The following is a 17,229-nucleotide window of genomic DNA, read 5'->3' as shown; positions in this document are numbered from 1 at the left end:
TTTAAAGGTCTTAGCTTAGGTGTTTTTAGGAAATGAATTATTATATCATATATCCTTGAGCTATGTTAGACATAGGAGGGAAACCTTGATTACACATTTAATAAATAATAATAATAATAATAATAATAATAAAATATTTAGCCACTTAATAAAACAAGGTAAGAGATAGACATTATAGTGAAAGTTTGTAAATCAAAAGTCTACTGGCATAAAGTTTCCCAAGTAAGTGAGGGGTCTTTTTTATTTTGTTTGTTTTTCTATGATAGTGTATTCATTATATTAGGATTGCAACTTCCTTTTCCAAAGATGACAAAAACACCTCGGACAAACACTAATAGATATCTTTAATAAATACATCTAGGTAATAAGTACACATATTTTAATTAATCATTTGTTAATGAACGACTACTAATATTACGAGATTCAATTGATAAATACTTAGTGAATTTTATTTAGATATTTTAAAAAATTACTTGATCAAAATAAAATTATTAATAAAACATATTAACCATTAAAAAATTATTTAGTTTAATTTTATATTTTATTTGGAAAATTAAAGTTATTTAAAAATAATAACTTTTTAAACTTTGTGGTAATCATTGAATTTGTTTTTTAAATCAAATTACTTTACACTGATATTTTTATTGTTTCATTTTACTTGGATTATACTTTAAATTAAAATTTTATTTAAATGTATATTTTCAAGAATTATTTTAAAATAACTTATTTTAAAAAGAACATACTATATTAGACTAATTTGTGTTTTTTTAAATAGAGTAGGTAATAATATTCGTCCTCGCCGTGATCCATTATCTTCTATTCGTTATATACTCTAATAAAGAAATTTTGATTTTATAAATGTTACACTCACGTAACCTCATCTTAACAATTGAAACCTTTATTTCATCCTTCCATATTCTAAATACCCATCTTCGGACAGTGTCAATGTCACACATATTCTTCTCCTTTTTTAAATACAAAGATTATAAAATTCTGAGCCCAAACGTTAACCATATTAATGAAAGTTTAGCTCCATATTCATATTTGTCTTTAACTATTTTGTAATAGTCTATAAATGTCTATAAAAATTTAAAAGAAATAGTACAAAATATACGTGTTTTAAATTCTTATAATGAAGCAGTCTCACTATTATAATTAATTAAATTATCATTAAAAATCTACAATTGGTGTAGCACTTTATTATTCAACAAAAGAATAATATCATTGCATGATGCTGCCATCGAGATAATGGCACAAGTAAAGACTCCATTGCCGCATAAGAAAACAACGTATGACACACTTCCCACACTGTCATGTTTGTCTTGCATGCCAAAAAAAAACGAAACGACATTCACATCACAATCCTTTCACGACAATGCATTCTTCCACCGTCATTCATCTTTTCAACCTCTTTTTCTCTCTTTATATCAACTTTCCTCACACAAAATAAAGCACAGTGTAACAAGAAAAAAACATGTCTGCAACATTGGATTCCGAAGCCACCGTAGTAGATGAGTGTCGCGGTGTTCTTCACGTTTATAGTGACGGCTCCATAGTACGCTCTTCGCGTCCAAGCTTCAACGTCCCTGTAAACGACGACGGCACCGTTTTGTGGAAAGATGTCGTTTTTGACCCTGCCCATGATCTGCAGCTTCGGCTCTACAAGCCAGCCGGCTCAGCCGGCTCCAAGCTTCCCATCTTTTTCTACTTTCACGGTGGCGGCTTTTGCATCGGCTCACGCACTTGGCCTAATTGTCAAAACTACTGTTTTCGGCTTGTTTCCCAGCTTCGAGTTATAGTGGTAGCACCAGATTACCGGCTGGCTCCTGAGAACCGGCTACCAGCCGCAATCGACGACGGCTTCACGGCTGTTAAGTGGCTGCAAACTCAAGCCGCGGGTAACGAGCCGGACCCATGGTTGAACAACGTAGCTGATTTTAGCCGGGTGTTCATCTCGGGTGACTCGGCCGGAGGAAACATAGCTCATCATTTGGCGGCTCGGCTCGGATTCCGGTCGCCGGAGTTGGCGCCGGTTCGGGTGAGAGGTTATGTTCTATTGGCACCTTTCTTTGGTGGAACTGTCCGAACGAAGTTAGAAGCTGAAGGACCAAAAGATGCTTTTCTGAATTTGGAACTCATTGATAGGTTGGTAAATTTGATTATTCATTTCTGCATTATGTGTTTTCTGATGGTTCAATTATTAGGGTAAGTAAAATAGTGAGAAAATCTATGAATAAATTTTGTTTTGTTTATGTTTTGTTAATGATTGAACAGGTTTTGGAGGCTTTCTATTCCGATTGGGGAAACTACTGATCACCCTATTGTGAATCCATTTGGGCCAAACAGTGAGAGGCTTGAAGGAAAAAATATAGAACCGATTCTGGTGGTGGCCGGAGGAAGTGATTTGCTAAAAGACAGAGCAGAAGATTATGCAAGGAGGCTTAAGGAGTGGGGTAAAGATATAGAGTATGTGGAATTTGAAGGACAAGAACATGGTTTCTTCACTATTGATCCCAATTCAGAACCCTCAAACAAGTTGATGTTCATCATCAAACGTTTCATAGAGAAGCATCTGGGGAATGTTTGAAGATCTTCAAACTCTGCTACAACTTCATGACATGGGACAAAGATAAAATTCTAAGCATCAAGCATGCATTGACCTAAAGTTCTGTTAAATTGCTATTGTGATAAAACTTTTTCATTCTAAAAGTTAAAGTTAATGTGTATGTTTTTGCGAGTGAGACAAAATGATTGTTGCATGAAATAAAAAAATAAAAATCGTTTTCTTGTTTAAAAATTCTTTAGGGTGAATGTTATAATTTTTCTAAAAACAAAACTAAAATCATGAACTTCTATTCTTTAAAAAAGAGAAAACAATTATACTAGTCCGTTTTTAGAAAAATAAAAATTGCATAGAAAAGTAAAAATTGCAATCAATTATAGGTCACAAGATATTATTCAAACATTCTAGTTGTTTGTCATCTAAAATTAATTACACTCGTAAAATAAATTTTTATAATTTCATATTAGACATCACTATAGTAACATGAAAATTTTAGAAAAAAAAAACAAGAAAGAAAACAAACAGGAAAATATGAAGAATCACGACAAATCTATGATAAAAATACATCGCAAACATGAACAAATTCTATAACAAAAAAAAATTAAAAAAACATACATAGAAAATTAAAACTCAATAATCATATTTCTCATCATATTAAACTCATTCACAATTCACGAAAGACATTTAAAATTTATTATAGTTTTTTAGAAATTCTTGCTTTAAAAATTTAGTATTAACTTTCTTTAGACAGTGTTTGGGGAACTTTTCTTTGAGGGGTATGTATGTCTTCCTCTTTAGGGTTTCATATCCCTTGGAGTTGCTTACAAGATTAGGAGCAAGGAAAGCCTCATTCATCTAATTCTTCTTCCAATGTATGGGAATGTACATTTGTCCATGTTCTTAATACTAGTTGTGATATTCCTTTATCACAATTGTCCTCTCCTTGCATAAAGGGAGATATGGTCTCGGTGCATATTGTTGACGAAGTTTATCTTATTGGTTTGGAAGAGTGCAAAAATCATTTTCATGGGTGTATTTTATGAACAAAATGGGATTTAGATCTTTGTAAGAAGCTTAAAGTCTAGAAACATTTATGTCAATGGAAAACGATTCACTTTTAACAAAGAGTTCTATGAATTTGCTTTTTTTTTACGATTAAGGATATGAGAAAGGTTTTGGTGGTTGGAGTTTGGAATTTATCTCTTGAAGTCCTTCATGTTTTTTTTTGACTAAAGATTTTGTTCCAGTTTCTATGAAGCTCAAGAAAACTAGTGTAAAAATCATTATAAGAAGCTTGAAGTGGCATGGAAACATTTAGGTCAATGGATAGCGATTCACTCTTGGCAAAGAGTTCTATGAATTGGATTTTTCTACGCTTAAGGATATGAAAAGAGTTTTGGTGGTTGGAGTTTGGAATTTATCTTTCGGAATCCTTCGTGTTTTTCTTGGACTAAAAATTTTGTTCTAGCTTCCATGAAGCTCACCAAAACCCAATGTTAGGTGTGCATGCATGGTCTTCCTTTGGTATTGGTAGTTAAAGGCTAATATCTCAATTGTGCATGGTATTGACACACCTTTATCTTTAGATGATCACACCGAGAATAAGTCTCAATGTTTCTTTGCACGTATCTTGGTTGATGTTGATTTGTTATCTGATTTGCCTAATCAAATTTTGGTGAAAATGACACAATTTGCGTTTATTATTGATATGAAGTATGAGGAATTGCCTCATTTTTTCTTCAAATTGTAAAATGATTGATCATGATCTACCTAATTGTAAATGGTTACAACAAAATGTCAATGTAATTTCGAGTAGAGAGAAAAAAATTGGCTCAAAAGTACAATTTTATCATCCTAAAATGGTTGGTGCCTAGGATAAGAATAAGAACTCTCTATGTTTGGTTTTAAAGCTTCTATAGATCATTATGCTACCTGTTGTGGAGACTATTGTTAAATTAAGAAATATAACAAGTATTTTCAGCTTAAAGAAAACCTAAAAAATAAAGACTTTGCCTATATTTGATTAAATATTTGGAGTATGGCATTGCCATTTTGCATTGAATGGGTTATGGGGACCATTTCGCATCATGGTCCATGTATACAACCAAGTACAACAACGTACCAAAGACTGGACATTGTAATATCAAATGACAAGGTGTTGCCATTTATTTTAACAAATATCTCATCTATGAATTCATGCTTTACATAAAAAATAATTAAAAAAAAATGTAAACTTTTTTAGAATGTTTAAAAAAAAAACTTGTATGAAATTCTGAATAAATAAAAGTCTAGCTTTTGCAACTAAAAGTCAAGTTCAACAACCATAAATTTTAATCTCAAATTTTTCAATAGAGTCTAAAACATCACTCTCATTTAGCCTCCAAACTTCCAACACGGTCAACAAAAACTACGTACACTTAAATATGAGTGTAATTCCGTTCGTTAAGTCGTACTCAACTGACGTTAATAGATATCATTTTTTTTTTCTTCTGTTCATTAATAAGCTACTACTAGGTTTGTGTTGGAGTCAACCACATGTAACATTCACGTTTTCAAGCCAAATTAAGATTAGTAAAGTAGATTAGTGCCCTTAATCACTTGTAACACAAACACAAACAATTATCGAAAGAACAACATGAAGCGAATGTAAAACAAGAGGTTATTAATTTCTTATATTTATGTAAGAAGAAAACTTAAACTAATGAACGAAGGAATCTTCCTCACATCAATATTAGTTCATAGCAAATTCAAAATATTAATTTTGATTTGGTTCTATCAATTTTACCCAAAAAAAAATGTACATCTTTTTTAAAATGTCCTAATTAAAATTATCCCGAAAGAACGAAAATAAAATAAAATCCAAGCACACGATGAACATAACCGTAGCATCGTCACGTCGTCGTCTCGTTTGTCCCTACTCACACGAACATAGCTTCGCCGAATTCGTAAACCACACAACACGTGTCCAATAACCAGGTCACGACACCGTTTCAACACCCTCTTCCTATAGGGGCGTTATGATAATCTTCTTATCTAATGTGTGCACACGATGGACCGGTCCGGTTCAGAGTTACGGTTGGCGCTGCGACTCGCTCCGCCAGAACCCGGTTCCGGCGAACCGGGCCCACATCTCCTTCTCGAATCCCTCTTCATCCTCGTCCATCTCGTTCTCCGGGAATTGCCTAAAAAACTCCTCCAAGCGCGTGCCATCCACGCCGTAGCTCCACAAATCGACACTACTGGCCCTGTGCGGGTGCAACACCATGATATCGTTGCCCTTGTTTACGACAAGGGCGTTGCTGCTGATGTCGTTGGTGTTATCATCGTGGTTCTTGTTGTTCCTCAGCAAACGATGTCGTCTCTTGCGCGCGGCTTTAAGGACCAGTCTCTTGGGGACCTTGTAGACGGCTAGCAGGGCGATGTGGACGACCACGCACGGGAAGCAGCAGCACACGGCGGCGCACTCAGCCGCGCCTCCCCCGGCCACCTCGCCAACGCCACGCCTCCGGCGGTTTTGCACCGGCTTCGGAGGGACGACGACTTGGTGGACCATCGGAAGCAAAGTATACGAGAAAAAAAACAGCGCGTCTGATTGCGATTATTGATTTCAACCGTTTCGGTTTGTGGTTTTTTATGTGTGGATGTTTGGGGAAGGGAAAGAAAGAGAGAGTGGAGGAGCTTGAAAGAAGGATTATCAGAGAAAGAATTGAAAGAATCCGAAGCAACAATGATTAATAGAAAAGGGTGGTTACGGATCGGTGTTTGGTAAGATCGCGTCGCACTTCACACTCGATGAATGAACGGAAGAGACTTCCAGATTAACTGAAACTGCGGTTTTCTTTTTTTTCTTTTAACTCCCATATATTGACACTTCCCTTAATTAATTAATTAATTAATTAATTATGCTTAAAAGATTTTGGTTACTATATTTGATTTTTTTTTTTTTTGAGGTCAATTAGGATTGATTGTAAAATGAGAATGGAGGTAGTTAAAGTCGAGGTTTGAAATTTGGTATAACCAACCATACCACAACCTTTAACCAAGTCATCAAAAATCAGAAAAATAATTATTGGAAATCAATTAAGGAAACATACGTTAACTGAAAAAATACTTTTATTTTATAACGAATTTAGTTTTAATTTTTTGGTATTTTAATTTGATATATACATATATATATATATATATATATATTATATCAAGAAAATATTAATTACTTTCTTTTGTTACCGCCAATTATAAAGGAAAATGTCACACTCAATCGACACGGATTTTAAACGGATTTTTATTTTTATGATAAAACAAAAGCGTCATTGATATGATTTAATAAGAGATTGTGGAAAGTTTAAAAGGCTTCTTTCTTAACTATAATTTCTGATACAATTGATTATAATTTATAAGAGATTTATTTTAATACAACTTCTTAAAAGTTTTTTTTTTTTTAATAAGTTGGATCCTTGTCAGTTCCACGTCAGTAGCTGGTAACTAATGTTGATGATAATCATTTATCGCTTTGGTTTGACATCAACCTACGTATAGCTTTCTCATAAGTAGTTAAAGAAAAAAAATGAAGACTTTGAGTTAAAATTAGTATATTTATAAATAATAAAATAATTTGGAAAGGTTATATAAGCAAACTGATTTATATATAAATTAAATTTTGTAAAGAAACTAATTTTATTTCTTTTATGTTAAAAGTGTATTATTATAGAGACTAATTGGTTTTCCTTTACATCTTTCTGAGTAGTCATATATAATTAATTTATGCATAAATTAGTTTCATTAACCAAGTTGAATAATGTGGACGTTATTGAAGTAAAATTGCTGATAAAAGAATTTTGATTAGTTTTTACATTAAATTATCTGGTAAAATTTTAGAATGATAATGGATCATGTCATAATATAATGTGTAAATAAATAATGCATCGCAATAATTTTTATCGGATTTACGTTGTCTAATATATTTTAATTAATTATGTTTTTCAAAATTTATAACTACATTAAAAGATATCTCTAAATAGTTTATACGTACAATACAAAATCGTTGAATATTTCATTCATAAAAAAATAGTACAGTTATTTAGTAAAAGTTAATGTCCCCTCGGTTAATTAAGTCCTTGATTTTGAATGATATCTATGTATTTTTTTTTTTTTTGGTGGGAATCTTGCTACCTCATAAATAAAGAAGTTGGTTTAGACGATTTTAATCTTGAATTAACTACTTTACCCAAAAAAATGATGAACATTGTTTTTTCTTTTTATGTTTCAAGAGTTGTTACATACTTTAATGTTTTCACTTGAGATTAAATAGACTATAAACTAAAATAAATATTATTTACATTCTTTTTTTATTTTCAAACAAATTTTGTATTTTTTTTTGTTTCTATAGTTTTTCTTTGATAGTAGTTTTAGTCTTTGCGATCAAATAACAATATCAAATTGTATTAGCATATTATTAACTAACATGTCACGTGATTAGTGAGTATATAACAACATTAATTAATTGGTAATACCATATTATTAACTAACATGTCACGTAATTACTAAGTATATGTATGATAATCATGTCTAACTTTTTTTTTTTTCTGAAACTATATTTTTAATCATCTATGTAGTATATAACAACATTAATTGGTAATACCATATTATTAACTAACTTGTCACGTAATTACTAAGTATATGTATGATAATCATGTGAATCTTTTTTCTGAAGCTATACTTTTAATCATCTACCTAGTCGGTGATGACATAAAGCTACTCAATGAAGAGATGCAGTTGTTTTTGTCTTTAATTTTAACTAGAAAAAAAAATTAAAAATAAAAAAATATTTTTACAAACTTTCAAAGGGTAAGCATAAAGAAAAATTTAATATAATATTATCAATACAAAATAAAATTCATTTTAATTTTCTTGTACTAGTAATTCAACACGTTTTAATAATTAGTAGTATTTGTTATATGAAATGAGATAGAACACTTTGTATTTATATTTTATAGTTCATAAAACAAAGAAAAACGAAAGAAGAAAAAAAAACTACCTGCTTGTATTAATCAAGCTTAAATATATATTTAATCCCTATTTTTTTTGTTTTTATTCAATTTGGTTTCCATTTTTGTTTTGTGTTCAATTAGATTTTCATTTTCGTCAAATTTTTGTTAATTTGGTCATTTTCACTAACGGTGCTTAAATAGTTGACATTTTTGAATAGTACATGTCACATGTCACCTCCTGGTTTTTTTTTGTTTTTTTAATTTTAAAAAATTGTCCATGTGTCAAGTCACAATTGTGCCACATGTCAATGTTAGTGTCACGTGTCAGTTTGTGGTTGTATTATTTCTTTTTTTTCAATTTAGTCCCGATATTTGTTATTTTTGTTCAATTCAGTCCCTATAGAGTATTTTAATGAAACAATTCATTTTTTTTAAGAATTTAGATTTCTTTGTAATCAAATGCTTAGTATGGATAGATAAATTAAAAAGCATTTTATTGAAGTATTTCAATTAGCTAAATTAGTAGAAATTCAAATACTCTCAAAATAGGTGGAATTTGAAATTCTTCTCACTCAATCTCACACTTTGAATTCTATGGTAGAATTGTCAATTTGGTCCAGTCCATAGGGCTTATCCCTGACTCATGTGGGCTAGGGTCAAAAAATTCCACAAGGCCAAAAAGCCCCACATTAAATAAGCCCACAAGGCCAAAAACTACATTAAAGCCCTATGTGTCAAGGCCAGCCCATATGCTTTCTTTTTAAATATAAAAGATATATATTTTTTAAAATATATTATTAAACTTTTTGACGACAGTCCAGATCGTCTTGGCCATCGACCCGACCTGACTCGACCATTATCCGGGATCGGGTGGGACTGGGTCTTCTAGTTGACCTTCTTAGATTGTCGAGACAGGTTGACCCGAAGACCAAGACGATCAGATTGACTTGATAATCCAAACGGGCTAGCCCGAGTAGATGACCCAAACACACCCGACAAGCCTGAACACCTTGATAGGCAAGGTAGGTCAGACGTAGGTCAGACGATCTAGACGGACCAGGCCGGCCCAACAACACAAAAGGGTCAGGCGAGTCTGATGACCTAGATGGGTTGAGCGGGCTCGACGAACCAAACGAGTCAAGTGAACCCGATGACCCAAACGAACTAGGCTTGCACGACAACACAAACGGGTCAGGCAGGCTTGATGACTTAAACAGGTTGAAAGGGCCCGACTACCCATAAAGGTCGGACAGGCCTGATGACCCATAAGGGTCGATCAGGCCCGACAACCCAAACGGTCAAGGCAGACTTGATGACCCAAACAGATCGGGCAGGATCAACAACCCACACGAGCCTTACAGGCCAGACAACCTAAAGATGTGTCATGCAAGCTCAACAACTCGTAGATGCCCGACCAGTCCAACAACCTAGAGGGGCCCGTTATCCCAACAAGTCTAATCGGCCCGACGACCTAGATAGGGTCGACTAGCCCGATGACCTAGATGTTCTCGACTTACCTGACGACCTACACAAGCCCAATCGGCTTAACAACCTAGACGGGCCCGACCTACCCGATGACTTGGGTGGTACCGATCGACCCTACAACCTATTCGGGTTAGGCTGACCTAACGACACAGACTAGCCAAGTGGACCCGACGACCTAATGGGGCCAAGTCACGCCAATAACCCAGGCAGGTTATGCCAGGCCAGGTCGACGAACTTTACGAGCACGACAGGCTCGTACATATCGTTGTGCTGGTCAAGCCTGTATGGATCGTCGGGTCAACTCAGCCGTCTGGATTTCCCGACTGGCACGACCCGACACGTCTGGATCATCGGGTAGGACCAAGCCAACTGGGTAGTCAGGTTGTTCCGACCCATCTGAGTCATTAGTCTGTTTTCAAATTTATCATGAACTCAAAACATAATTAAGCCTAAAATAAATATTATTAAAATGAAATTTTATTTTACAAGTGTCAACACACAATTTCGTCTAACATAATAAAAAAATATAATAATAAAAAAAATAATGAATAAACAAATAAAAAAATAAAAGTAAGTAAGTTTTTTTCTTTGAAATTTTTTTCTTTTTCTAAATGATAATAATAATAATAATAAATAAAAAGAAAAAGACCGCTTTAATCTTTTATGTATTTTCTTTTGATGCTTTAGCCCAAAATACTCTATCCACCCACACCACTTTTTCTTGCAGCTAATGATAGCCCAAAATTTAATATTCTCACCCCGGCTCTAGGATTTGTTGTTTTTGCTTCAGATCAAGAAGTTAATTTAATAATTAGAAACAGAATATGTTCTAATATTTAGAGTAATTTACTCCGATTTTATGACACCTCTCTTCCAAATAAAGGAAGTAGTAATATGATTCTAAGCAATATCTCTTACTATTTAGAATTAATTAGAATCAATTTTCTTGATCACGTTTGATTTTGTGCTCTGATTTCTTCTATGATTTGATTCCCATAATGTCATAATATTAAGACCAATTCTTGCCTTTTAAATTTCTTTGTAGTAAAGACTAACTTTATTACGAGAGATTACATTAGATTTATAATTTTGTGTCAAGCAAAAGAATAAGGACAATTTTTGTTCCCTCGGGATTTTAGAGACCTCTCTCTTACCCTAAGCACACAATCTCTATTAACCCTCACATATAAAAAACCCACTCACCTTTGATCACCACCCCCATATGCTTCTTAGTGTTCCAACGCAACTATTGTAAATCCAATCTCTCGTTCAGGTTCACAAATTTTAAGAGTTAAATATGTTTTTGGTCCCTTAACTTTCAGTGAATTTTGGAATTAGTCCATTCCGAAACTTTGGACCAATTTAGTCCTTCATCTTTCGAAATACGTGAATTTAGTCCTTTTAATCAAATTTTGTTAGGTTTATTTGATGTTTCGTACGTATTTTAGAATTGTATTTTGAGTTGTTTATACTGTTTGACACATTTTTGCTTTAATGTTAAGTCAAATACTATTATGAAATGCGTTTGAAATGTCAAATAAACTTAACAAAATTTGATTAAAAGGACTAAATACACGTATTTCGAAAGATGAAGGACTAAATTGGTCCAAAATTTTGAAATGGACTAATTCCAAAATTCATTAAAAGTTAAGGTACCAAAAACATATTTAACCCTAAATATGTGATTGGATTCCCATAATGTGATAATATTAATACCAATTCTTGCCTTTTAAATTTATTTGTAATCAAGACTCAGTTTATTACAAAAGATTACATTAGATTTATAATGTTGTGTATATAAACCCATCAAGCAAAAGAATAAGGACAATTTTTGTTCCCTCAGGATTCTAGAGACCTCTCTCTTACCCTAAGCACACAATCTCTATTAACCCTCGCATATAAAAAACACACTCACCTTCGATCACCACCCACACATGCTTCTTGGTGTTCTAACGCAACTATTGTAAATCAAATCTCTCGTTCAGGTTCACAAATTTTAACTCTTGTTGTGTTATGCAGTCTTTGTTGAGATTTGGTTATGATCTTTGTTGAAGTCGATGTTTTCATCATTTCTTCTTGGTGTGGAAAAAGCATTACTGTCATGTATTTTGGGATTCATTAGTTATGAATAACGGAGAGATCTCATGTTTTAACATTTTATGAATATGTTGTGCCATGTTTTTCATATTAAGTTTTTAAAAAAAATTATTTAACACTTTACAAATAATAAAATAATATGTTTAACCCTAAACGTTATTTCCTAATCTTTCATTTATTCATTTATATATTTATTTTCCTAATATTTTCATAAATTATGGATATATAATAGTCACGTTTTTTTGGGTATCATATCTTATTTCAAAAGTTTTTCTTTAAAGAAAATAATAATAAATAAATAATTTAAATACCCTTTTAACTTTTAAAATGTATAGTGCTCGTGTGACCGCTCGCGTCGTCTTAGTACTAAATACCTTCGCTCTTCTATAAAATTACTAAAAAAATACAAAATTTTCAAATATAAAAAAAGGCTATATCAACTTCTTTGAACAAATTGTTTTCAAAAAGTTTTTTCATAAAGAACTATGTGACCCTGATTCTCCATTATGAATTCCATTATGAATGGAGATACGTAGGAGCAAGGAGTAATTCTTGTCGGGACCAAAAAACAAAAATCTTTTTTTGTTTCTTTTGAATTTTCTCATTTTATTATTTTGGAAAATAAACATTTAAAGGAGACGACATCCATTTGTATTTTAATTAAAGGTACTATCTTAGGACGGGCGTTGTAGGGAACTAACACCTTCCCTGCACATAAGCAACTCTCGTACCCAAACTCTGTTTTTGTAGACCTTGTTTTGTTTACGATTTTCCATAGTTTCCTATAATAACTATGGTGGCGACTCCAAACCTCTTTTTTTTTAATATTTTATTTTTGGTTTGTCATCCCGTCGCGATTTCGGTTGTGACAGATGACAACTTCATTGGGGAATTTAGAAAGTTAGACCATTTAATTAAATATATAAAATTGATGTGGTTGTTTCAATTTGTTTTCTTTTCTTTTTCACTCCTCTTTTCTTCTTATATTTATTTATTTTATTTTATTTTACTTTATGTTATTTTAGTTTTACTTTTTTTTCACTTATTATTATTATTATTGTATATATTTTTGTTCATTTTGGATGATTGAAATTTTTTGTTCATATTGCTTTATTTTTATGCTTGAGTTTTGAATCCTAGGATAGATGACATTGTTATATATATATATATTTGCCTTTTTTTTCTTCTTCTGTTTGTTTGCAAGAAGGGGTTGGAGTATGCATTATCCTCCCTTCACACACATTGTGTGCATGACATGAGTGGGGCCCTATACCCGGGTCTGAGTAACTTTATAAGTAGAGGAGATTGTGTAGCAGTGCCACGGTGGATGTACTTCCCAAGTGGTCATTGTGAGAACCCCAGCTAGAGTTTGTTTGCTTCATTGACACTCTAACCTATTGTTGTTTACCAAATATTGTGGGAAATGCCATGAAGTGGGCTATAGCTCTAGTAATCTTGATATTTAGGTATTAGGAAACCATCTCGGTGAGTGCATGTATTTTACCTTAGATCCATTAGGCGCCAAACCTTTATTAAGGCACAAAAGGAGATACACGTCTTTTTATTCCTCGGGTTTTTTTTCTCCTCTTGATTTTGAATTAATAATAAAATCATGCACGACATATTATTGCATCCATGCATTTATGTTTTGCCATGTCATATCATCATGTTTATTTAATTTTAGGTCTGAAATTATAAAGTTGTGATTAAGTTTAAAAAGAAAAGACAAATTAACATGGAATTTGGAGTCGGGGGACAGTTAGGTTTTGTTTCTTTGAAGAAAAAGTTATCCATTAAGGTTGCAGAAAGCAATTTGAGTGATTTAAGAGAGTTAGCTAGAAGAATGAAGACTATATCAAGGAATACTTTCAAGAGGAAATATGGGAATTTATTAGGTTTTGCTGAAAGTGGAAGCTCAAGCTGTAACAATCACAGCTTTGACCTAATACTACGACCCACCGTTAAGATGTTTCACCTTCCAAGATTTTCAGTTTGTACCCACAAAAGAAGAATTTGAGCATATTTTGGGATTGTCAGTGAAGGGCATGGTTCCCTACAAATACTCAAGTCAACATACCTCAATTGTTACATTAGCAGGAATCTTAAAAGTGCACCCTGCTGAGCTAGAAAGTAAAATGATTACCAGGGCAATTCGAAAGGCATCTCTCAGGGGTATTTGGAGTGGTATTTGCGGCAATTGGCTGAAGAAGGGTTTGGAGAAACATTCATGGACGTGTTAGCTCTCACACTCTACGGAGTCATGCTTTTCCCTAACATGGAGAATATCGTTGACTACACTGCCATTAATGTGTTTGTGGCTTACAAAAATCATTCAGAAAGCCCAGTTAATGCAATTTTCGCTGATGTGTACGAAAGTCTAAACCTTTGCTATGAGCTCAAGAAGAAGATGTTATGTTGTCTACCTGTATTGTACGTGTAGTTCATCTCATGAATTAATAAGGGTATTTCAAATGTTGAAGGTCCAGTTAAAGAAGTTTTATTAAACAAGCCAGAAATTAAAGGGGCAAAGGATTAAGCTCAGTTTTGTGCAAGTTTGAATAAGGGAAAGATCAGATGGTGCCTTCCTTGGCAATTTAGGTCACGTATCATTTCATGTGAAAATTTTCCTAATGTGCCTCTCAAAGGCACAAGGAGTTGTATAAATTATACTCTTGTGCTAGCTCAACAACAATATGGGTATCCCATTCGAGGCGCTCCAAATCCAGGAGCTTTGGTGCCCATATGGACTCATTATAAGGAAGGAGATCTTGCTGATTATGAAGTATTTCATGACAGTGAAGTCACCAACAATGGAGATCTTGCACACTTAACATTCCTTGTTGACACAGAGCCCATATCTTAGAAGCAAGCAATAGATATACAATAGTAGAAAAAACATGGTGGAGGAATTAAAAGCTATTGAGAAAAACAGAACGTGGAAGTTGGTGGATCTGCCAAAGCATAAAAGCCCCATTAATGTAAGGTGGATTTTCAAGATCAAGTGCAGAGCAGATGGCACAATTGCCAAATACAAGGCAAGGTTGATAGCAAAGGGGTTCTTGCAAAAACATGGGATTGATTTTACTAAGGTCTATGCACCAGTAGCACGCATGGAGACCATAAGGCTTTTGCTTTCCATAGCTAGCTGAAAGAATTGGAAAATATGTCAATTGGATGTCAAGTCAGCGTTCTTGAATGGCCACTAGAAGAGGAAGTTTATGTTAAACAACCACCTGGTTTTAGGGTTAGTGTAGCAGAACAGAAGGCCTATAGTCTGCAAAAAGGCATTATATGGCCTTAGACAGGCACCCCGAGCCTGGAATAAGTGCATTGATTCATTCGTGATGGCACAAGACTTTCACAAATGCAGTGTTTTATTTGGAGTTTATGTGAAGTTAAACTCACAGCAAAAACTACTCTTAGTGTGTGTCTACGTAGATGATTTAATGGTAATTGGTGATGAAGAGGCTGAGATTGAACGTTTCAAGGAGAACAAGATTCAGTTGATTCACTGCAATACAGAAGAGCAAATTGCAAACATCTTTACAAAACCTCTGAGACAACATAGATTTGAAAAGCTTAGAAATATGCTAGGCCTAAAACAGTTAGATAATTTGGATTAAGGAGGAGTGTTGTTGTATAATCCAAATATTGTTATGTAACTAACTGTATAATGTAGTTAGTAGTTTCTTTCTGTTGTTTTGTATTCTGTATATAACTCTTATACAAATACTTTCATAATAATGTTGATGAGAATACGTCTCAATTCTCTCAATCCTCTTTTGCCTTTCTATTTCCTTACACTCTCTATATTTTGTCACCAACATACTTATATAATAATGGTCCACTCAGTCATAACAATGGTCCCTTATTGGTTGTTAGTATTCTAATGGTTTGGCTTGCAATGCTTCTAACTCTCCATCTAGTGATGTTGCAACTGACAACTCACAAAATGTTCTCTCTAAGAGTGTTTGATTTGTGTACAATATTATAATTTTGCATACAATTTTACAATTTTGCGTACAATATTATAATTTTGTACAAAATAGTATATAATTTATTTAATATTTGAAGGGTGTATTTCCTATAATACAAGTATTTAGAATGGTAGATTATGGTTATAAGTTAACCTGAGTTTTAAATAGGGAGATGAAGATTTGATTAGATCAAACCTATGGTGATGACGAAAAAGACAATATTCTTGTTATCCCACCCCTAGAAGAGGAGAATGTTCTCATTAATGTCCTTGATGAAGGAAATTTCAGTTTTTGAGCGATATAATACTTTATTCATGCAATAAATACTATCACTTGAACATTGGTCTAGCAACAACCATGTATATGCAAAACAATAAAGTTATGCATATTGTTACATCAATTCAAAGTTATGAATATTGTTAAATCAATTCAACTAATTTTACTTATTGCAACATGTTCTAACATTAATTTCCACCTTTTTTATAATCAAAACTACAATTTCATCATTATTTTAGAATATGGTCTATCCCGTTTATTCCACAATAAATCAACACAATTCAATAACTAGTTCAAAGTTAGCGTTCAACTTACAAGTTTAACCCATCCTAACAAAAACACAAATAATTTGATTGTAATTCAACCAACTATTATTATCTAATAATTACTCACATTCAAAGACATATCACCTCTCACCTAAAGAAATAACTAAGAAATTTTAAATTACCTAACTACGTTACTTAACCAAACAAAGCGATGATAACGATATTAGACCTATCAAAATAAAGCATTCTCAAATAGTAAAACCTATGAATATTATGATGTATGTGCATATACTAAACCAAAAAAAAGTATAAAAGATTTAATAGAACATAAATTTATCCTAAAATAAGATTTGATTGAATAAGATAGGAACATGTATGTGCTTTAAAAAAAAAGAGTAAAAAAATATTTGCATTGGAGAGAATATAGGACAAAATGAGTTTAAAGATATAATATTTTGAAAATGAATAACTAAGTAATTTAAATTGTAATTTACACACTTAAACATAACTTAAAATTTTATTCCGTATTTATTTTAAATTATTTAAATAAATAAAAAATGGTCTCATAAATATAAATT

General features: G+C 32.8%; 3 protein-coding genes across 3 annotated transcripts; 2 read left to right on the top strand and 1 right to left on the bottom strand.

Annotated features, from left to right (window-relative positions):
* The first annotated feature begins 1,396 nt into the window (after positions 1–1,396).
* On the top strand, positions 1,397–2,797 carry LOC114168341 (strigolactones hydrolase CXE15-like). Its single transcript, XM_028053121.2, has 2 exons — positions 1,397–2,145; positions 2,275–2,797. The coding sequence occupies exons 1-2, from the start codon at positions 1,475–1,477 to the stop codon at positions 2,585–2,587; spliced, it is 984 nt and encodes a 327-aa protein (XP_027908922.1). The 5' UTR covers positions 1,397–1,474; the 3' UTR covers positions 2,588–2,797.
* Positions 2,798–5,202: 2,405 nt separating this feature from the next.
* On the bottom strand, positions 5,203–6,405 carry LOC114168765 (uncharacterized). The gene has a single exon (XM_028053693.2). It carries the CDS (start codon positions 6,114–6,116, stop codon positions 5,634–5,636), a length of 483 nt encoding a protein of 160 aa, XP_027909494.1. The 5' UTR covers positions 6,117–6,405; the 3' UTR covers positions 5,203–5,633.
* A 7,462-nt stretch (positions 6,406–13,867) lies between these two features.
* LOC114170385 (uncharacterized) lies at positions 13,868–14,995 on the top strand. Its single transcript, XM_028055864.1, has 3 exons — positions 13,868–14,122; positions 14,279–14,562; positions 14,731–14,995. Exons 1-3 carry the CDS (start codon positions 13,868–13,870, stop codon positions 14,993–14,995), a joined length of 804 nt encoding a protein of 267 aa, XP_027911665.1.
* Positions 14,996–17,229: the final 2,234 nt, after the last annotated feature.

The sequence above is a fragment of the Vigna unguiculata genome, chromosome 11 (genome assembly GCF_037176805.1).
Source record: "Vigna unguiculata cultivar grain cowpea cultivar isolate G323 ecotype 2 chromosome 11, ASM3717680v1, whole genome shotgun sequence".
In the NCBI taxonomy this organism is placed as follows: Eukaryota; Viridiplantae; Streptophyta; class Magnoliopsida; order Fabales; family Fabaceae; genus Vigna; species Vigna unguiculata.
The sequence above is the reverse complement of the archived record's forward strand: the minus strand, read 5'-3'. Positions and strand labels throughout refer to the sequence as shown.

Bases quoted from the DNA above. Each gene is read 5' to 3' on its own strand.
- LOC114168341 (XM_028053121.2), top strand. From the start codon at position 1,475: ATGTCTGCAACATTGGATTCCGAAGCCACCGTAGTAGATGAGTGTCGC. The intron at 2,146-2,274 runs GTTGGTAAATTT...ATGATTGAACAG, and splicing joins AATTTGGAACTCATTGATAG to GTTTTGGAGGCTTTCTATTC.
- LOC114168765 (XM_028053693.2), bottom strand. From the start codon at position 6,116: ATGGTCCACCAAGTCGTCGTCCCTCCGAAGCCGGTGCAAAACCGCCGG.
- LOC114170385 (XM_028055864.1), top strand. From the start codon at position 13,868: ATGGAATTTGGAGTCGGGGGACAGTTAGGTTTTGTTTCTTTGAAGAAA. The intron at 14,123-14,278 runs GTTTGTACCCAC...AATGATTACCAG, and splicing joins TTCACCTTCCAAGATTTTCA to GGCAATTCGAAAGGCATCTC. The intron at 14,563-14,730 runs GTACGTGTAGTT...TTGGCAATTTAG, and splicing joins TTATGTTGTCTACCTGTATT to GTCACGTATCATTTCATGTG.